The sequence below is a fragment of the Microtus pennsylvanicus genome, chromosome 13 (assembly GCF_037038515.1).
Source record: "Microtus pennsylvanicus isolate mMicPen1 chromosome 13, mMicPen1.hap1, whole genome shotgun sequence".
NCBI classification, from domain to species: domain Eukaryota; kingdom Metazoa; phylum Chordata; class Mammalia; order Rodentia; family Cricetidae; genus Microtus; species Microtus pennsylvanicus.
The window spans coordinates 23919205-23941860 of record NC_134591.1 but is presented as its reverse complement, the minus strand read 5'-3'; the positions used below and the strand labels follow the sequence as shown (position 1 = coordinate 23941860).

The window sequence follows — 22656 nt, the reverse complement described above, 5'->3', positions numbered from 1 at the left end:
GCACTTAAAGTTTAATTATGTGTAAAACAGAAGTGTAATGATGGGCAATTGATTCATTAACTCACACAGAAAATTTTCCCTAAGTACCTTACTTAAATCAAACTCTGTCTGCTGCCACAAAAGAGGTATTGGAAAAAACACATGATACCAAATTCCTACTTTCAAAGAGGTTGCCATCATTGGAGGCCACATTTTTACACCTCAATGACTCTTTAAATTCTAAAACATGAGTGTAAGATCTGGCAGTCTAAATCCTTTCAAGCTACTTCTGCAACAGTAAATCCAAACCTTGCTTGTTATCTCAGATGAGATAAAAGCCCCAAAGCAAGGTCTCAATGGCCAATGGCCCTAAGGACTCAACAACTTTAAGGAAAGAGCAGGAAATTTCTTCCAAGTTCTCTTCCAAATCTCATCACCGCACCTGAACAATGGGTATTCCTATTGTTTCCATTATGCTTTTCAGTTCTGGTTCTGCTGATGAAGTACAGTATCTAAATAATACATGTAAAGGCTTCAAATGGCGGCGGAGATTATAGTCTGCAAGATGGGTTGGGAAATCAGACATCCAACTTTATCCTATGAGAATAAAATGAGGTGCATTTATTTTATTGGGCAGTTTGAATTTATTGTAGGTTGCTGACAATTTCCTGTCCCATTTCTTTCATGCTCTAGGAATTTATGTCAGGATGTCTTGGGTTATCACACTCCTTTGTCTCAGTATTTATACCAACAGACCAAAATAACTTAAAGAAAGTCCCTCAGGGGAGGAAAAATGGAGGGAAAAATACCCAGAGCCTCGGTAGAAGGATGGCAGAAGCTTTGGAAAAAAATCTGAAAAAGCAATGAAGATGAAAATGGAAACTCCGTGAAAATTAATGTAGTGTAGAATTGGCAAGCATATCACTCATTTCTTTAAACAAATAGAAGAAAGAACCCACTTATGAGGTGCACCCAAATAATTCACAGGTGGCAAAACTATTAGAGCCCTACGATTTCTAGCTTCAGACATAAAATAAATCCATATTAGAAATGGCATATGCCTTAGACAAAACATTTTCTGTTGATCCATTTCTTTCAGCCATCTCCCTTTGATATACAAGATCATTTTGGTCTTATTATGATTAAATTATTTTAAGAAGACAATGGGTGAAACTCCAATGACTACAGGAGGTACCACCTACCATAGAAGGTCCAGAATTTTAATTTCAAATGGAGTGTGTTTGGTTTTGCATGGATATTTGCATATCGCCTTGTTAGTATAATATATTGAAAATGGAAGACTAACCTGGCAGCATGATGCCCCAATGACAGCGGAGCAGATGATAACTTCCCATATACTATTCATTCTTACAGTAATAACTTTGGTCTCTTTGCTTGTTTTGAGACAAGGTCTTGGTATGTCATCCTCCTTCCTCAGTTTCCTAATTGGGCAATCACAAGGAACCATGCCTAGTAGAAGATTTGCTTTGAAATAAGATTTACCTTAAAGAATTAATCTTAACTACAAAATCATTCCAGTGTGTTTTCCTATACAAATTGTTCTAATTTTAACTACAATAAATTTGAAAATCATTAATGTCTGGAGACAAATAGTGATTTATATCATTCATAAAAGTAACATGTTCACAGACTGAGGGGAGCTGTAATTTATTCATTCACACATAGATATAAGGGTTCAATAAACGGCATCTAAATAGGTATTTGCAAATGAACCAATTTGGAGAACAGCTGAAAATGATTATGTTCATTACAGAAATACTGTCTATGGAAGCATTGTTTTTAAAAAAGCAAAATTAATATTCTAAGTAATATAACTAAATAAATATTATAAACAAATAAAATGCAAAGCAGACTTCTTAGCTCTTTATTATCAGTAAGGTGTCTTATTCTGTCTTCTAGCCTTCACCTTTTGCTAACGGCGCAGGTTTTCTTTGCATTGAGCAGATGGTGATGGGCAAATGTCTTTTGTCTGGATGTTCATAGTCACCTGAAGGATGACAGCACTTTCGTGTTTACAAAAACCACTAAAGCATGTAATGGTGGTTTTGCTGTCTCAGCACCCTAGAGAGCCAGGTACAACAGCAATGCATGAATGTGCAGAGAGAAGAGGACCGGGTCTGCAGTGATGGGCTTAGGTGATACTGCCAGGAACAGCACTGTAGCCCAATATTCATATTGCTACCTTCTGATAGCAGAGCTTCTCTATAGACGCTTGGCTCTGTTATAGTTTGCTTGTGGTTTGACTAGCCCCAAGGTCCCTGTGCTTGGAAGCTTTGGGCCTAGATGGCAAGAGTAGATAATGACGTAGACCCTTACAAGACAGGGCTAGAGGGAAGCCTTAAGGTCATTGTGGGTCTGTAGAGAAGAGAGGTTATAGGATGCCGGGCTCCATTCCTGCCTCTGCTCAGAGAGTAAACTGTTCTCTCCACACATCCTTGCCCCTGTTGTCTGTGTCCTGAGGTGATGCAACCCCTCTCCAAGAGCCTGTGCAGTGTCAGGCTCCAGAACTATGAACTAAGGAAGCTTCTTACTATTAGTGGCTCCCAGGACTTTTGCTACAGTGATGGAAAGTGGTGCAGGTTGCTGCAAGAAAAAAAGAAAAATACGTGAAGATAACTTGAGGTCAGGTGAACTCAGGAAGTGTGTTTCGCTTTTCCCGCTGCTGGGTGAGAACATTTCTCTGTCTTTGGGAGTCTGCTTTTCTCTCTGTCAGTCGCTAAATTTCTAATTTTCTGAGCTGCTGCCACTGGGGCAACTCGAGCGTTACATCTTGGATCAGGCCCCTTAATGCCCTTTTCATTGTCTTTGCCTTGGCTCTGTGCGGCTCTCCAGCTGTAGTTTGCCTAGTGCTCTACTGTCGAGGTGAGCCCAGGGAACTCACTGCAAGCCCGTGTTGCTTTCTTCATCCCATACCCAACCTCCACGTCCCTATGGAGTCTCTGGTTGAAAAGCTGGTCCACTTCTCCTGGTGACCTAGAGCACAGACACTCTCCCAGCTACTCCGCACACTCGGAGTATGCAGCGAATAACAAACTGTAAAGACTAGACCACCATTAAGATGCTGTGGCATCTTCTTAGCTCTCTTTTTCCGTATAATAAATGGAAAGAGGTATTAGCGCTTACAAGCATGCACTAGAATGCATAAAATCTAAATTTGAAGCATATGTTATTTATAAAGGTTTTGAACATATAACACATTTCTGCAAATTTTAGGATTTTCACATAACAAAGGCTACTTCCTATATTTAAATGAACATTCAGAGTGAAGGTTCCCAAGAGTGGTGTGTGTGGGGGGGGTGACAATCCACTAAGTCATCTGGGGACCCAGTCCTGACACTTGGTAGCCTGACCATCTTGGGAATTTATCATTTCCCTGCTTGGTCCTCCACATTGGGCAAACAGGTAGAGAATGCTTGGGGGATCAAGTGTGACAGGTCATACCCAAAAGTTACTTATGACATGTTAACCATAATGACCAGAACTCAATTGAATAGCATGGTCTACACACGGGGAAGACTGAGAGATACAGGTTATCTCAGTGCAGAGTAGTGGAAATAAAATAGGTAAATTAATAACACCAGGTCCACTAAAGTGGGAGTCTATAAACACTTTGCTTTACGAAACTGTAGCGAATGTAAGTACTACATTTTCCTTATGACAAGGTTTGTGAAAGGAAAAGTACTTGAGACCTTGATGGATAAAAAAAAATATGAAATATGCAAAGTGACTCATGTTAAATGGCAACAGCAAAAGGAATTACTGTTCCATTATTTTTCATTGGGTACCTGTACACAGCTAAGACAGAAACACCAATTAGAAGTCTTCTCTTTTGAATTTATTATGTGCTTTTGACTTGGGCTTACTCAAAACAAAAAGATGCTTCCAGGCTCCACAATGAAGGTGAGTGTTCACGGTCTTCCTCCCTACCTGTAGGTTTCTTGCTGAGTCATTCTTACGACATGCTTGCTCATTCAAACACATTTATAGAGGACCTGATAGCAGTAGGGGGAGTACGTGGCCCAGTCTGATGTCGCTCCACAGCTTTGTAGGACAGACAAATCCAAGTCAAATAGAAGAAAGACAAGGACAGAAGCAGATACACAGTAAAACAAGAACTACAAAGCTACCCTTTAACAGCTTTAGACATAGCAGTGAATTATAATTTTAAAGCCTCTGACACACAATTTGGAGCTGACTATATATGCACGTATGCATTAGTGGAATATGGGACAGGGATATTCAATCACAGAAATTATGGTATTGCTTCTAAGAAAGTTTATAATTAGCTATTGAGATATCTATTTCTTTGACAAAAATAGAGACTATTGCTGAATATAGGAGTCAGACAACCCAATTTATAATTTCTGAGTGCCTAGAAGAAACAAAAGAAAAATCAGTGGTCACTGTTGGCTACAGACTAGCCACCAGGCAACTTCTTGACATGGCCAGAAAACTTGCAACAAACTAACTGCCTTCCTTGCTGGGTGCTGCAGCAAACAAAGTCCTAGTGAGAGAAAGCCGGAACAGTCAAGCTTTATTCGGCGATGCAAGTTTTAATCTTGAAGTTCGGGAACTGGGGAGATTTAGTCATTTGTTTTTGAGCTCATGGAAAGAAGGGGTTGATAGCAACAGCTTACCCAGTTAGCAGGCCGGCTCCCCACACAGCTGTGCTGGCCTATTTCAATTAGAATCCTTTCAGGCTTACATCACCTCGGTATGCCAGGCCTAAGCTGCTCAGGAGCCAGCACTGCCAATCAAGCCAAAATTCAACCACATGGTAGGGTTTTTATGACGGAGACAGAAAAATGACATAAATTTGTCTCATTCTGACTAGAACACAAAGCTCGAAGGCAGCTCCCTGAAGAAAAGGAGCGACAGTGTCGAGGACGAAGCCGCGGTCGGGCATCTTCCTTTGCCATCTCTGTACACTCGTCCAGTGGGTTATTCATGGTGATTCAAGGGCCGCTCTCACTCACGTCCTCATCCCGAGAGAAGGTCACGCTAAGGTCACTCGACTCACAAGACCTCAGAAACTGCAGAGTGCGTTTGCTGAGGAAAGGGCAGGATGGGACTTAAATGATTGAACCCGAGAAAGTGTCAGTCCTGGAACCTGAGAGATACACAAATTAAAAGCAGGACCGTCATTTCACCAGAGAGACTGGACTGTGCGCATGAGACTCGGGGCGGCAGTGGACAGAGCCTATCGGCGCTCTCAGTCAGGTCCATAAGCAGGGTTCACACTTGCGTACAAAAGCATCATCTAGATGCTGTAGCACATGCAGAAAACTTGCATCTTACACCGATATAAAGCTGTACAAACCCTTACTTGAAGTCTAGAGTGTAAGAAAGAACTCAGGCCACAATTAGCTCAGAAGACTGCTTTTCACATTCTTTTATAGAAGACACCGACACGATTAACTATCATATAAAGTGACAGACATTACTCATTTTTTGTGACCCCTCTTTTTCTCAAGTCTTCACTATCCAAAGAAACTTCCCCAGTACAAGTTTCTTACGTGGTTCACTAGTGACCACTATTGGACATTCTTTCCTCCACTAACATGTAGTATATTGGTTCTCACAATAAATGATGTTGAGGACCTGAACATCAGAACCACTAAAGATGGGAACCCAAGAAGATCAGAAACTTCACAAAATGGTAAGAAATAATTTTATAATAAATGCCATTATGTCCTATAGACTTAGAAGAAAAATCCTCAGCCTTGACTTAAACATGGTATAGATATGAACATAAAAACTAGATGGGGAGTGAGACATTCTTTAGAAGGACTTGCATATGCATGTCGTGTGTGTGTGTGTGCACACACACAGACACTCACTCACTCTTCTGGAGCAGAGCACAATCTGTTGTAATAAGGGATTTAACATTCATTCCACAGGCTAATGGTGCTTCTCACCATCCAAGACAGATTCACTTAGATAATAGTGGAGGAGCATGCCAGACAAGCTGAAAGGAATGGGCTATTGTATTTGACTAGTTTCCATGTATAAATTAGTGTAGAGACAAGAAAGAAATTCAACAGAAAAACACATGTACTTTATTATAATTCCAAGTGTTACTCTTGCAACTCTCACAATAGTGGGGGAAGTGGGGAGAGAAGGGAAGACCTTACAGCCACTTAAAAGAAACAGTAAACGAATGCAGGCTTGATTAAATGTGTCCCTGACAGAGAGTTTTGACTTCAAGAGTGGATGGACGCAAGTGTCAATGACTGGTCATGGATTTTGCTTGCCACATTTCTTGTGATCTAAACAATTGAGACAAAGGACAGGAGAGTGGGAAGATGGGTAGTGTGTCTCAGTATGACCGGTAGAGCAAAAATGAAACCTCTTCAACAGTCTGTGAAGTGAAAAAAAAAACCAAAGTCTATAGTGACATGGTTACTGTGCATTGAGAGATGGGCAGCAAACTCAGACAGACACAAACCACACTGGGGCCTCATTCTCTCTGGAATAATGTTCTAGGAGAAAAGGGTTGTTGACAACAGCAAGGTTCTATAGCCTTCCATATTTGTTCCACATTCAAGAACCAAGTTATGATACAGATTATTTAGCTGCCAATGAAATGAAGGCGATTTGGACCAGGCCACAACTGGGCTTGCCACCATACAGACAGGATATGCACACAGTCAGCTCTAATACTAGACAGATTCTTGTAATACACAAAACACTATAGAAATAACAAATCCTCCAATTCAATTTCTGTATCAAGCCGGAAGTTGAGCTGATGATGCCATATTTCAGTTCTAAGTAAACTACAGGCCAGGCTAAAGTTCGCTTTTTTTTAAGCCAATAATTCATTTTGACTGCAAAGCCAAACAAAGCAGTTACTGACAAAGTATAATGACGGTGCATCATACTGTGTATATCTTTAAAGACCTTTATGATCTATAAAGCCTACATATCTCCAATGAAGAATATGTCTTTAATTGCTAAGCATTTGCTAGCCACAGTATAAAGTACATATAAACTTGATTTCTCATCTGTAAGATGGGCTTTAAAAGTAACTGATTTACACGGCCGTTCTGAGGAATCACTAGAATAATTTTCAAACAAGTCACCTAGTGTTTGACACCTTCACACAAACCCTGCACTGCAGGCATTACTAATGCTGGTTTTGCTCTGCACTCAGCAGCCAATTCTTTTCTAACATAAGCTTCAAATTCACAATCACTTAAGCATACGCATAATATAAACCTGGGTATGATTTCATTCTAATTCCATAATTATTGTAATTCAAACATGTTAAATCCTTTTGAAATAAACAAACACTTTTTTTTCCCCGTGTGAGTCTAATTACTTGCTGAGATTCCAATATGAATATTCAAGATAGCGGCAAGGAGGTAATGTATTTACCAAATGAATAGAAAATCAATCTGCTGCGGAATGAGAGAGCGTTGCTTAAGTATAATGAAATTGTATTTCCACATGAAAATGAAATAGCAGGGAATGTGGACGGGTAATTTGCTTTATGATGCGAATTAATGGGAGAATGGCATACACTTTAAAAACAATCACAAAGAGCTAAAGATGAGACAAATGAATGATGTCTGCAAGTCACATATCCCATATGGAAAAAGTGAGACACCTTTCCCACACTCCTCGCTCCTCAGCCATAAAGCCCACCTCACACACCGCTCGTTCGAGTCCTCGGCATAACTAGCCTCTCTACTCACGCTTACACTTCAGTTTTTGTTCAAATGTTCATGAAAATAGAAATGATTTCTAATTACAAAGCAGTAATCCAAGTTTTTAGCTACTGTGATGCAACTGATTAAGATACAACACTGTTTGAAATATTTAACTGCTGTCTGGTCACTGTATCGTATTGAGCTTCCTGGAATTTTCCAATTTGTACCTAAATGGTTTGCTTCCCTACATCAAAATTCCAGTATTGATCAAATTGTCAGAATCAAAGCAGAATGCAAGATTTCTTCTTCATCGACAAAGCAATGTGTCCTGCACAACCGCTGAGATTTTACCTTATTCTTTATCTGCTTTTCTCCCTTCTGAAGACATCTGGCATGCCATAGTAGTGACAAGGAGAGCTAGACGCACGTTTCCTTGGAAGCAGCGTGTAAGAATTCTGGAATCAAACCTTCAGATGAGGTTTGCTAAACTGCCTGCCCAGAACACTCTGGTTTGAAAGAAATGTGTATTGCTATTAATATTTTGAGTGTAGATTTTTTTGGACAGTATATGTTCATTTTCTGCCCATTGAACCAAGTCTGAGTCATAAAGGAACATTTACTTTTTGTTAAAAATGCAGTATGCGCTGATGTTCAAGAGAAGAGCCTTATCATTGACTGGAAATCAGCAGGCCAAGAAGTCATCGATCCCTAATCGCCTTCCGAAGTAGATCTGAGATCAAAGACTTTAGCCTTCAATTCATAAACACCAGCATTAACTTGTATCCATAAACGAGTGTAGTAATTATGGGCTATAATCCTCGTTGACTGCAAACAGTGTTCTCATTTCTTTTCTACACCTGGTTCAGTAGCCCTCACTATAGAGGAAAGTAATTTGCATGAGGCACCCCGGGGGGAACAAGAAGCAGGCAAGCTCCTTACTGCCTGTCCTTCAGAAAATCTGCAACACCACAGTGAGTTTGATCTCAGGACGCCCGTTTCCAAATTCCATGCACACACATAACTATTATACAGTTCCCAGCACATACTCCCTGCAGTAGTAGATCCTAAAGTTTACGTCTCCATACCAGTATCATTATGTACCTGTAACTAATTCCAGAAAGACCTTCGCGGTTTATTTTTCTGGGAAAGTTGGAGTTCAAGTTCTCAAAGGAGTTAAGTTGTATTTTGTTTGTTGGGTTTTGTAAACCCTGCAGTTTGAAAACCACACACACACACACACACACACACACACACACGCACGCAACAAACACACAAACACACTCTCCAGCAGCACCCAGACCAAGTGGCAATAGTAAGTAACATATTGAAATGAAACGGCATTTACCAGGAGTAGGAAAGCCAGAAAGAGCAGCGGTGTGCCAGGAGTTGCCCGACGGCAGCATTCCATGCTTGGACCTTTGCCGGAATCCAAATCGGACACTGGATAAGCTGCTAAGTGCTCCTCTGCCGGCTGCTGTCACATCCAGGGCTGGAGCTCACACTCCAGCCCTGCCTATCAGCTTCCATCAGCCCCGCTCACATTTCCTGAGCGAGGGTGGGTGGGTGGATGGGTGGGGGGTAAACTGAATGGAATCTCTCTAGAGCAGGCAGCCAGCCAATCAGACTCCTGCTAATCAGACATGCTGAATAACAAAGCTGGTGGGGAGTGGGGGGGAGAAGAGAAAGTGAACAGCGTGAGCAGAAAAGCGGGTAAAAGACGGAAAGCCAGCGGAGAGAGCAGCTGAGTTTGGGGAGAGACACAGAGGCAGAAGAGCAAAGGCGCCAAGAGTAAGCGGGGCTGCGCTCTGAACAAACCTGGCTAGTTGCTTGGTGTGTGAGACGCGATTCTGTTTGCCATTTGCCTGGGTTGGTGTCTGTTGCTCTGGAAAGTACAGTAGCTCCCTGTGACGGTGTATTGTTCCATTCAGGAGAGAAACTTAATCCCCGTCAATATAGAACATATGCTATAAAGGGACCAAGCCCTAGTCAGGACTGAATGTGCCCTTTAAGTGTATTCGGTGAGAGCATGCTCTTCCTCTCCCATAAAGCGCCTTTTTATTTTCCCCTTTGAGTTTGGAAAAGAATACTAGAGATGGTTTTGAAAGATCCAGACTAGACCTGACAATAGCATTAGTTATTTTTTGTTTTAAGGTTTTGGTTTGAACATAGTTGGCAAAGTCTTTCTTTGTGGAGTGATGATTTGAAACATCTAACATTTATGAGTTTTAAAGGTACAATTAGACTCATTGAAAGCCCCAAGTTTAGAAGAAACCCCCGAAAAGGACTTCAAAATGCTCAAATTTGGGGTGAAACAACTGCTGGGTTTTGACACTTTTCCAACTTTTAACTATCTGATTTAGCCCAGGACAGGAAAGAAAGGGCGAATTAACCCTCGGCTAACCCCAAACCTTCACTGGACACCTGACTCAGGCTTTCTCAGAGTTGCTACAATGCCAAGAAGGATGAGGGTGGTACTGCTTCTTTCGCATCACTGGGGAAAGAGGGATGAGAGGCAAAGGATGAGAGGGTACTGTCTCTTTCTCCATCACTGTGGGAAGAGGGTCAGACCAGTTGACCTCTGAGGTGCAATCCAGCTTTAGGAAGTACTAATGAACTCCAGGGTGACCACAAGGCCAAAGGAAAATGCCAGAAAGATTCTGAGCCCCCCTCATCACATCAAGGGAAGCCCGAGAGGGCCAGGAGGATTTTATTATGGTATTAGAAAAGTGCCAAGTGTCAAACAAGCCCGTCTTTCCTCCTTATCGCTCAGGAACTCGTTCGGTTTGGAAAGAATAAAAGTAAATGTCGTCCCTTATTTGCACAGGAGAGGTGTTTCCTTTGCAGACCCGACAGCCCAGACATATGCAGTGGAGGGAGAGGGCACGTAGAAGGCATGTTCCCCCCTTTCATGACTAAAAACCCCCTCACTATGTAATAGGCGTGTGAACACAGGCCTGCCATGTTCATACAAAGGAGGCTTTGCAGAGAGGTGAAGAAAAGCAGGTTGCTCAGCTTTGGTTACTCCTTCCATGTGGTGTATCGATTAGAGAGGAGTTTGAAAAAAAAAACCACTTTCAGCCTGTCATGAAAGTCTAGGGTAGCGATTCTTAACCTTCCTAATGCTGTGACCCTTTAACACAGTTCCTTGTGCTGTGGTGACCCCAACCATTAAATTATTTCCCTGCAACTCGGTAACTGTAATTTGGCTACTGTTATGAGTTGTAATGTAAATATTTGATATGCAGGGTATCTGTGAAAGGGTCATTCGACTCCTGGAGGGCTCAGCCCACAGGTTGAGAATTACTGGTCTATGGCAAATGAGGACTTACCTTGGTCCTCAAGACTAAACTAGGAAAGTTAACAGTACATATCTATAAGCCCAGAATGTACTGGATGCTACAAGCTAAACAGTACTCACGAGTAAATGCCTCTCTGTTAGATGACTATCTGAAGTCCTCATCACAAGAAAGAAAGGTTGATGGGCTGATGGACTGACATAAACCCTTAGTCATAGTCTATGTGTTCTCTGTCTGCTAGTCTCTCTCTCTCTTCCTTCTTCCCTCCCTCCCCTTCCCTCCCTCTTGCCATCCCTCCCTGTGAGTGTGAGAGAGAGAAGAGAGAGAAATAGAGAGACAGACAGATACACACACACACACACACACACAGAGAGAGAGAGAGAGAGAGAGAGAGAGAGAGAGAGAGAGAGAGAGAGAGAGAGAGAGAGAGAGAAATTATGCATTCTGTTACAGGGTTTTCTCTCCTCCCTGGGCCATCAGCTGAAGAGTTCACTACAAAATAGAACATCTCACTTAGCACCACTTCCTCCCTCTTATCATGAAAACTCACTTCTTAGTGTCAAACTAGAAGGAAGAACAGGTATGGAGGAAGGAATATTGTAAGCTATCAGAAGTAAGGAATTCTGCAACATTGGGAATAGCAGGATGCTATTTGTAGGGAAAGAACGTTGGCATGATGGGAAAGCACCACTTCTGTACTAGTCCAGATTCTTCTTTGGAACTAGTCTTCTGGGTTTGGGTGTCATGTCAGTGCCCAGCAAGATGGTCCCCTCAATGATCCCCAGAATAACACAGCATTTTAGTCAAGACCTCGATTGCGAGTCAAACCAGTGGAGGATGCCCACCCCAGTGTCTCATGTGTGGTCACTAGACTCGCAGTACCTTCCTTCCTATGCGGAGTACCAAGAGAAAAGGGGGAAAGCAATTACTCACTCTCCTGTTCATGGAGTACAAGGAAGACACCACACTTAGAGAAAAAAGAACAACAAAACCAAGTTGGCTTTGAGACATTGGGGAAAGTTAACAGGTAATTACTAAAGTTTCTGTGATTTTGGAGACTTCTGGGTAGTCATAGAGCTGCTACTGTCAAATACATATGAAGTTGAGGCTCAGAAAGACGACCTGAGAAGGGCTCAACAGGCTGGAGCTAGCCCCTCAAAATAGGGTCTTTCACCTTCAAATTCACTCATCTCGCTCTTACACACATATGTTCATATCTATATATTTCCACACTAACAGATTCCGAGGTTGGCACTGGGAGCAGGGAACTGTGGTGGACAGGAATGCTTACGGCAACGGGGAAGGAGCAGAAATGGAGACGACCAGAATTTCTTGTGCATATAGGTTACCTGACAGTGGAAAGTATCTTGTTTTAGTCTACAGCTTCTGTCTCCCAACTTTGTCACTTCTAAGAGCTTCTAAGGGCCAAGGGAAAAATAACATAAACCCTCGGCAGGGTAGATCATAGTCACGGCAGCTGGGGAAAGGCCACTTATGGCACTGAGCAGGGCGTTGGCCGCGTTCCTTTTTTCCCTCTTCAGGTATCTAAATTAAAGCCGTCTGCAAGTGTCTGTGCACAGCAGCCCCCAGAAGCTGTGGCAGCCATCAGCCGGGTTCCCGGTTCCATGCACAATATATTAGGTGAAATGAAAGCAGCAGCAAGAGCGAGTGTCAGGCCTGTCTGAAGCATCAGTCCAAACGGTATGGATTTAACAATACTTAATTTAAAAAACACCAGCTTGGACAGCGGCAAGCTGTTAACAGTCACCGTGCTTTATGGCAGGAAAGAGTGAGCTAAACTTTCGGAATTTCTCTCCCTGAGGAAAATGCCTCGCAGCTTTTGCTCCAGAGCCACCTGTCTGGTCCTTGAGGTTGGGCCTCTTTTACTTAGCCCTGCAGTAGCAGAGATGGCAGAGCATGGACCGACAGGGTGTTTCTGGAGAGTCTCAGGAACAAGGGCTTCAAAGAGCTGCGTAAGGCCTACACTGTCCCCCTTTGAAGAGGCCGGGATGGCAAAATAGGAGCAAGGCAGCCTTGTTTTTCCCTTGGGGCTATCGTGAAGGTCTTTGATATTAGTGGATAATCTAGACATCGGAAGAGAGCAAAGTGGGGGCCGAAGTCAGATGGAGGCAGTCTGCAGTTCTCAGAGGGAGGGGCTCGACTCTGAACACAGATTTCAGCTCACCCCGCATCCCTTTAGCACCAAAGCACATTCATTGCAAGTTCGGAGTCATCCTTTGCGCACAATCTGAGCAGAAACTGGCAAGGAAGGGCATGATTCTTATCTACGGCTGTAAGGAAAAAGCACTACTCTTGTGCAATAAATAGGCTTGTTAAAGTTGTGTGTTGTCAGGTGGGAACATTGAAGCCTCTAGCTCTGGCTTTTTGTCTTTCCAAAAGACTGTGGTCTGACAAACTGGCAGAGTCACAGCCACGTTTGTTGTCTTCCACGTAGCTTCTGGCACAGCCGTAACAACTTTATGTCTATAAGCGAATGCAAGTCTTTGTCAGTCTTCAGGGCAGATACATTTACTAGCCTAATATAGATGCCACTTACGAGCCTCCTTCATTTCAGCCAGGTTTTTTCTGCTCAGCAGAGGCCTCAAACTTCAAAACGATGTTTTCCAGACTCCTTTGCAGCTAAGATGCGGATCAAACTGAGATTTGCCCTCTATGAAGCTACAATAAGACCTGGAAGGAGGAATGGAGGCAGAGGCCAGTGCTTTGCTTTCACTGTTTACAAAACCAGTCACAGAGCAACATGATTGCAAAGTAGTCACAAACTTTTTGCATCTAGAGACAAGTACGGGGCATTTATCTTACTAACTGGATCAGAGAAAGCAGACAGCCCTTGTCACTTTTTCGTTTCCACATCTTTTGCAGTCACCAGATAACTAACTTCCTGGCTGTGGGGGAACCAGCAGTTCCCATGGTGATGAAAAGTAGACCGGGACCCCTCGGAAAACTTATATTGCAGTCTTACTCCTTGGAAATTCAAACTTTATGTTACTTAATACCTTACAACCTTACATTTCATTTAAATTGACAAGGGTGAATTCTGTTCTCTACAAGAATGCTAACTGATATATCTCCTTTGACAGAAGAGAACCCTGGAGCACAGACACGCTCACACACCCGGCAAGAAGGAAAGGCTACCTTTTGAGCTCATGAAATCTATCTCCAGCCACTGGGCTGCGTGACCTCTGTGTGGGGCAGGGGCTTCTGGGAGTACAGAGTACTGAGCAGCATCATGCCTGGTCTGCCTAGTGAGGAGAGCACAGACAGAGCGTGAAGACAAAGAATCCAGAGACTTGAAGGAGATTTTTTTTTTTAAAAGCAACCCAAGAGGCAAGAAAACAGAAGCCAGAGGGTGAGAGCGTGTTTCTACCCCATGCCATGCCAGCCCAGGTTATTTAGTGGGCATGTTTGCAAGTTCTTGCTCCACAATATCCTCCTAATTCATGTTCCTTCTGGGGGAGCTCAGATCTGATTTGCTCTAGCGGTGTCTCCTTACAACCCCCCCCCCAAGGTCTACAATGCTGATTTCTGGCCTTGCATACTGTAGGCATGTGGCTAAAATCCTTGACACCAGCTAGCAGCAAAAGTGAATTCTGGGGATGGCTGGGAAGAAACTAGCTGGTTTGGGGTCCAAGGGTTCAAATCCTAGTTGTTACCCTTATTCTTTGAAGGTCTTTTAGGAAAGAAATGTTTGAAACATCGTGATTCCAGGTATGTGTGTGTGTGTGTGTGTGTGTGTGTGTGTGTGTGTGTGTTTGCTGGTTTTGATTGGTGTAAACTTTTGAACACTGGGAAGGCTGTACATCACCATAAGTCTATAGTCAGCAGTGAGGTGAGGAGTGCTGTGCCTCATTCAGAGCTGGAGACGAAGAGATCAAGGAAGCACTAACCATCTACAGATACTTGAGCTTGCTCGCTCTGTCTTCTGGTCTTTTTAATTTTCTCTGTATATGAAAATTTTAATGAAATTCTGCAGAAAAGTTATCATAATTTAGACTCTCATCGCAGTTCATGATTCTTTCTTACTAACCACAAAGCAAAACTTAGAGTTGAACACTGGACTGAACTGAGAAGGTGGAATTGACCCCTACATGTAAGTTTGAAGTTAGTGGTCTTCATTGGTCTACACAGCTGGAGTTAGCTAATGGATCTCAAAGGTTTACTACTGAAAGATGCTCCATGGATGCTTACTGCATACCTACTGTATGTGGGGTACAATCCAAGGATTCTGGAAACAGTGAGACTGCTTTTTGTGGCCCTTTTGACACAGGATGACTTATCAATGTAATTGCTGAGGTTTGAATTACGGTTGTAATATTCATATACTAAACCCAAGTGTAATATATAAGTCCACAACTCTTGATTCTAAGTTCCGCACTATTTCCATGACATCATCCTTCACAGATAAAATAATTATACCAGAGCCAGACAATAAGGTGAAGGACTGTTAACAGATTTATAGACAATGCAGAGTGAGTAGGTGGAAATGCAAAAGCCACTTTCCTCTGCATGGCATTCAAGGACCTTCCTGACCTGCTTCCAGGGAAGGAAGTCATCCTCCCACCTCCTGGTACCTGGTCCCAAGGCCTGCAGCTCCTGTGCCCCTGATCATTCTGTCCCTGCTGCAGAGGACTGTAATGCCATCACCATCCTGCTGGTCAATACCTCCACAAAGGTTTCCTCTAAGGCATTTGTTCTTCGAGATTCTTTCTTGGCCCTTTGCTTGCTGAACTCTTTATGTTTTTAGATGTTTATAGACTTTTTATTTTTCTTTTGGTTTTTCGAGACAGGGCTTCTTTATAGCTTTGGAGCCTGTCCTGGAACTAGCTCTTGTAGAGCATGCTGGCCTCGAACTCACAGAGATCCACTTGCCTCTGCCTCCTGAATACTGGGATTAAAGGCGAGCACCACCACCCCCACTCATTTTTTTTTTTTGTCAATCCTCAGGGCAGATACATTGACTAGCCTTATATAGATGCCACTTGCAAACCTCCTTCATTCCAGCCAGGGTCTTTCTGTTCCGCTGACATTCTTTAGCCATCACCGATATGAATATTTCTTCTGATAAAAAAACGTTCTCACTATCAATCTATTTTAATACTGCTTTGTAGGGTAGACGCTCAAACATCTGATCGTTGTTATTTCTGATTTCTTTAACTTCATCAGGTTTTATTAAAGGCTCCCCGTCCCCCTGTGCCCCATGACAGTCTCTTTCTACAGTCTCAATTGTGAGTTTAGTTTAATTGTCTAGCCAGTTTGAGTACCAAATCTTAACCGTTTTTTACCCTGAACCCCTGCGAAACTGCTCCCCCATGTGGACAGGTGTTTTTGACAAACTTCCTTCTTGGTGTGAGTGGATTAATATAGATCCAGTGAGGGTGGGGGAGGGAAGAAAAGCAAGACAGGAAAAAAAGCAAATCGTCACTAAAGCAACCAGGAAAATTGCGAAGGGAAAGAGAGTCTCTGAAACTAACGAGACGTAGATCAACTGTGAAACTGAATTTGAATTTCAGCCGTGCTTCTAAACCGTAGAAATTCAGGATCCTGTTCCTCAAAGTCAGAGTAGGTCTTCACTTTGTTTCTGTTGTTCCAGTTGTCTTTCTAAATTGATAACAGGATCAAAGGTTTCCATGCGCAATAAAGGTACTCTGATGTGACAGTTATAGATACTGTGATAAAGAGCTCATGGACTGTTTTAAATAATGAAAGGGTAAAAGAAAAGTCTTCCTTCAATATGAGTGGCATATTTTCTAAGTTATTTGCTTTTTAAATTTGACAGAAATTAGATGTATTTAATATACAACAGAATGGTCTAAAATAATTGTAAAGTAGATAAACCAAGCCAATTAACACACAAGTGTTGTACTTCTGATTTTGTTCCCACGCTGAGTTAATATATGTATATTAATTTTTAGAAAGGACTTGGCGTCTGTTTCCTCCTTGAAATCATGGTGGTCCTTCTCTGTAAAGACTTTCATGAAGGAATACTTACAAAAAAAGGAAAGCAAAATTAGGCAACAACTCAGAATACTGGATAGGAGCCAACAACAGCAAAACCTTTGCCATGGATGCAGGCATCCTACGGGGAAAGATGGGGTGTGGTAGACAAACCCAGGTAAAGAGCTCCAGAGATTTGTCTTTTCTGCACGTCCATTTCCTCCCCACTAAAACCCAAATCTGTTTTCCCAGCACAGAAGGGAGCAGTGACGGGAAGAGTTGAGTCCGGGGTGAAGGATCTACATTGTTCCCATTCAGACTGTAGGATGGCAGCTGGTCGCAGGAGCTTTTGGGAAACAGCTGGACAGGATACCGGTGCCACCCGTGATGATTCTTGTGTCTAAGGGAAGCAGCCAGCAAGCTTGCTGTGTGACACAAGGCCTTTCTCAGAGACAGACTCCTTGGTGGGAACAAGGCTATGCAGAATAAAGAGTGGCATTCCGCTCTGTGCCAGAGACTGCTTTTTTCATAGTCTGCCTTAGAGAGAAGCAAGAGCAACCCCACACAAACGGGACCTGGGCTTATCTTGGCGTGGTCACAGTGTCTTCCCCTTTGTGCCTTCCTTCCCTCCCTTTGTTTCCACTTTTAACTCCTTGGACCAAGGCAGAAATGCATTTGTCTGATTCAGAGTGGCCCCGTGAGAATGTTTCCTGCCACCATTGTTATATATATACATTTGCTTGTATCAGTTTCATTTTTAAACCACAACCTGTTTCCAAGGGAATTTTATTTTAAGTAAGACATTGGTGACAAAAACATTTACTGTCTCTCAATATCTTTTCTTTTTGCATTTTGGTAGCAAAGTCTGAGTGCATGACCACCCAGCTAGAGACCTTTTCTGCATCTATGGAGGACCGTGTGTGCCTGTGAGAAAAAATTCTCACCAAGATGATGGAAACAGAGGAAGTGAGCATCACTCTAAAATATGCCCAGAGGGAGGAGGTCATCCCCTGATTGATCTTTCCTACTTTTGTGGCTAGGATGATGGTGTGAAGACGGGAACAGCCTTCTCGAACCACAAGGCTGCACTGGGGAAAGAGCCTTCAATTCTTGACACTGTCAAATAGTACACTACACCTGGAATTCCCCCTGCAGCCTTCAGCGAGAGAAAGATGAGTGTCTGGTGCACATGCGCTTGAAAGACAAGAGTGGCGAGAGTGTGCAGAAACAATGAAATAGGCAGGCAGAGCTAAGTCAGCCCCAGACCCTGGCCTTCTGCACAGGAACCTCAGATGGTCTATGAATGAGAACTATGGCTAATGTCCAGTTTAGAAACCCATACAGGTAAGTACCCCTAAGGTACTTATAAAATTACGTAGGGTGATTTTGTTCATCCTGCTAAATAATACGAAACATCCCTGTGACAAATTTTTAGAAGTTAATGTTTGAACATAGACCATACATCTTTGCCAGGTTAGAGCATTGTTTTTTTTAAGTAACAAGAAGCACAACCCCATGAGTTGCTCTCTCTCCCTTCCTAGGAAGCTCAGAACAGTAGCCGGGCTCAGCTGCTTCATTTCCCTCTGTCCCGAGTTATAAACACTGCTCTCACCCTTAGTCTTCTGAGTTGTGTGGCTTGCTGTCCCGTTGCTGTCCAGCTTTACATTGTGATCATGTTTCCCATTTGTTTGGGAGAGGGTGAGTTATAAACACCACGACCTCCAGCAGCAGCAACAACAGCGATAGCAAAGCACTGTAATTCTTACAGGCAGTCGGGTCTCGATGGCCACGGGATGAGACTGTTAAATGACACAGTGAATACTTGGTGCCGTGGCACTGTTCTTGAGGTGGCTAAGCTGAGTTTTGTTGCCTGTCATAACTTATTTAACTTTCAAAGCTTTGTATTTTTCCTTATACAAATCAATTATTCTTTATGAGTCCCTTCCTCGGAACAATATCATTCAAATGGAAAGGCTTGTGGCTTCATCATTCAGTTCAATCAATACCTTAGTGGAACCCAAATAACATACAATGGAACCCTGACTTTTTTTTATACAGTTTTCACTAATCCAGTCTCTGACTTAGTTGGAGTAATTTCCCCCCATCTCCTGTATTAGGTGATATAAGACAGAAGAGAAACATAGATAACCTGAGTTGTGAAATTGAAATGTGTGTCTGTGTTGGGTTCTAGTTGTCCAGTTGCTCACAGTCCTAAAGTGAGCTTGGGATGGCAAGCATGACGTGTGTCTCTAGGGGTCTGGAAAAAAGAGTCTGAGTATTAACTGTCGTTATTACTGCCAAAAGGTAGAATTATAGACCACTCAAGTAGGACCTTTGTGGGTATATTTTTGTTTTGTTTTTGTCTGTTTGTTTTGTTTTTCCAGACAGGGTTTCTCTGTTCAGCTTTGGTGACTGTCCTGGAACTAGCTCTTGTAAACCAGGCTATTCTCAAACTCACAGAGACCCACCTGCCTCTGCTTCCTGAGTGCCCAAATTAAAAGTGTGAGCCACCATACCCAGTCATTCAAGTAGGGTCTTTGAAGGCAGTGCATCCTGTCTGTCCCCACTTGGAACTCAATCAATGTCTTCTGAAGTTAAAAATTTAAAAGCAGTAGCTTCGTTACCCCCAAATGAAAGAATCCTGAAATGGTTCAGTGACCCCATCTCTGGCTATGCACCTCACAGAAAGGAAAGCAGAGTCTAACGAGTGTTTGTACATATATGTACAACACAGTATTGTATCCACTAGTCAGAGACAGATGCAACCCAGATGGCCATGGACAAATGCGCGACTAAGCAGGACATTACCTATGATGAAATATTACTCAGCCTGAAAAAGGAAGGAAGTTCTGACTTCTGCTACAGCATAGATGAGCCATGGGGGCATGTGTAATTCACCTATGGAGTACACCCAGAACAACAGGATTCACAGAGACAGAGGGGAGAGTAGTGCCAGGAATTGGAGAAAGGGAAAAAATTTGTATGAATGGTTCTGAGTTAAAGATGGTGAGCGCGAGCAAGTTTGAAGGTAGAAGATGAGGAGCGTCCCAACAGCGTGAAGGCATTCAGCGTTGCTTAGCTGTTCACCTGAAATGGTTACACTGGTAAATTCCGTGGTATGTATGCTTTCTTCAAAGTAGTTTTAAAGAAGAAGGGAAAAATAGAAGAAATCTACCTATATAAAATCCATACAAGTTATGTCCAGCTTAAAATTCTCGAGTCTGAAAGAGCTGACCTTGCTATGAGGATGAACACATGACTTTGTCTAATACTAGGTTTCTTGCAGTTGAAAAAAATCTCCAGTTTTATCAGTTCATAGTTATCTCGTCCTAAAGGCAGAGGGTAGGTGGCAAGAGCTGAGAATATGCTCCCCTATACTGTTTCACGTGTGCACATGGGCCTCAGTACTCTCCATGGCTGTCTGAGGCTGCTCTCTGGGCCTCTACACTCAAGTCTCCAGGAAGTCCTTCTTCATCTCTCAGTCTGTTTTCTCGCATAGGACTTAAGCAGCTCATGGTTTCCAGCGGCGGTCTCTTGGCATTGTATCTATTTGTGTGCTTGAGGGAATCTACCAGCGGGCTTAGCAAACAGCCAGCACTCAACAGATGCGAACACATACATACATAGTGGGTGTGCTCATGTTAGGCACACTTTACATGTAGACTTCATATATATGAACATACATATCTCCATCTACATACATCTATACAGATGTTTCTAAATACCCTCCACCTGTTACCCAACGAGGCAAAAATGCCGGCTCCCTTTTCCCTTACTTCTCAAAGACCATGCTTGTGACTTCGTGCCATGGTCCACTTCTTTGTTATTTTCACAGCTGAGGTCTCCAACAAACAGGTCAGATAACACACTGCCTCACAAATGAATGCAGTTCCGTTCTCTTTTAAAATTTTATTCTGGGATACGAGGTTTCTAATGAAAGAAGTTGGACAGAATAAATTAAAATGTAAAGTCAGTTCATCTAACTTTACCTTACTGTGAACAATAATATATATGTACATTATTACTATGTAATATAGTAATATATATATAATAATAGAGATATACATTAGTATTTATCTGTCAGTAGTGGCAGAAGGGGTATGGAAACAAATGTGAGGTAAACTACGTGCTGATTGGTTCAATTTAGCTTCTTGCAAAGTCACTTTTTTAAAAAATATGCTGTCTGTAATAAAGATGTGAAAAATTTAGTTGTTAAAGAAAATGAAAGTACATGTTGTCTAAAAATAAGCAAATTCTATTGTAAGTCAATAATTAACAAATCAAAAGCAACTACCATGGTCTAGTTATTTAATTTGCTCATTAAAGAGAAAAAGATTTCCATGGTGTATTATTAGCAATTCCATAATTAAAAAATATTTTAAAATATGTTATGTAATAAAATTCGATACTGAGATGGACACACTTTAGTGATACATCTCTTAGCAATTGAATGGGATTTTGTTTACAGGAGAAATTTCTGCTCTGTGGGTATGAAGAGTGTTGTCATGCAGAACCTTCAAAGGTCTGCTCAAGGAAGAACTTTTGTAACTTATGAAAGCCATGAGAAGAAGCCTGGGTGGTGGTGGGGGTGACTCCTCGGAACCCCAATGTAAAGCCTGCTCAAACACCTAGTAAAACTTGGGAATTGGAATCACTCTGCCTCAGATTTCGTTTTCGCCCTGTTAAGTCAGAATACAAAACAGGCATCACAGCACCTGCCGTAAAGAATTCGCCACAACTGCCTGCTTCGATTCGGAGTGCCCTGGCCTCTCTCCAACCACAAACCTGCATTTACTTTTACCACTAAAAGAACTGCGCAGTGGATTCCGACTGAGGAAGCCGAACCCGAGAGCGGGTGAGATGTTCAGACAGCTCCTCTGCCTGCAGCATCTTCCACGGCAAACAAACAGAGCTTTCGTCAGGGAGCTGGGAAAGTCCTTGAAGAATCTTGACAAGATTTATAAATAAGATACAGTGTTTATTTATTATTTGAAGAAAACTTTCCATTGTGCTCTCCCTCGTAATATAATATGATCTATATTTTTTGCCAAGAGTAGGGTGTGGTGGCTCAGCGGCTTAACTGATCATGAAATGTCATGCTTCAGACTTGAGTCAGAGCATCCAAACAATGCAGCACTGGACTGAGAAGGCCGGAGCTTGCTTCCCCTGCTTGTGCTAGATCCCACCGTCTCCGCGGAGAGGATGGTAGCCTTCCTCCTTAGCATGCCGGCTCATGTCTGGATAATCTGCTCGGGAATCTTGATTCAATGCTCACTTCACCTGCTCATTTCTTCATTCTGAGGACATGGTCCTTCTTCACAGCCAGGCTTCCACCCATGTTTCTTTTATCCTTTTCTTCCCTCCCTGTTTCTTCAGTTGTTAAATTCAAATGGGAGAAACCAGGCTTAGGGATTGCTGTCCCAAACTCGCAGCAATACGGGCTAGTGAGCTCTCATTTTTAAATAACGTTCCAAATGTATGTTGTGGGCCTTTCCCTTTAAGAGAATCGGGGACTTATTTTTTTAAATAAACTTGAAAGAGTTCAATATTTTTCCATAGAATCTGATCAAGACTGATAGGTTTAGTTGACTAACTCTATTAAGTAACCATGTGCTAATTTGTAGACTCTCGTGTATAAATTCCCTAAAAGCAGGAACTTAGCATCTCCTGAATACCCCAGAAACCCAAGCACCCCAAACAGCCCTGTTGGAAGGTCAGTAAGTGCTTATGATTACAATAAATAACAAGTGAGA

At 42.4% G+C, this 22656-nt stretch overlaps 1 protein-coding gene and 1 long non-coding RNA gene across 6 annotated transcripts in view; one reads left to right on the top strand and one right to left on the bottom strand.

The window, feature by feature from the left end:
- The window catches only part of Adamtsl1 (ADAMTS like 1), a 376592-nt gene extending 367045 nt beyond the window's left edge, over window positions 1–9547 (bottom strand). For 4 of the 5 annotated variants that reach the window (XM_075945016.1, XM_075945018.1, XM_075945014.1 and 1 more), the window contains exons 1-2: window positions 9468–9547; window positions 8998–9197 (exon numbers count right to left, since the gene is read on the bottom strand). In XM_075945016.1, the coding sequence (XP_075801131.1) occupies window positions 8998–9060 (63 nt within the window). In that variant the 5' untranslated portion in view covers window positions 9061–9197; window positions 9468–9547. Of the gene's footprint in view, window positions 1–8997 lie in introns of all 5 variants that reach the window. The other variant, XM_075945015.1, reaches the window with a different exon arrangement.
- On the top strand, window positions 9279–22448 carry LOC142833514 (uncharacterized). Its single transcript, XR_012907422.1, has 3 exons — window positions 9279–9440; window positions 14050–14318; window positions 17161–22448. It is a non-coding gene; the product is annotated as an uncharacterized LOC142833514 (long non-coding RNA).
- Window positions 22449–22656: the final 208 nt, after the last annotated feature.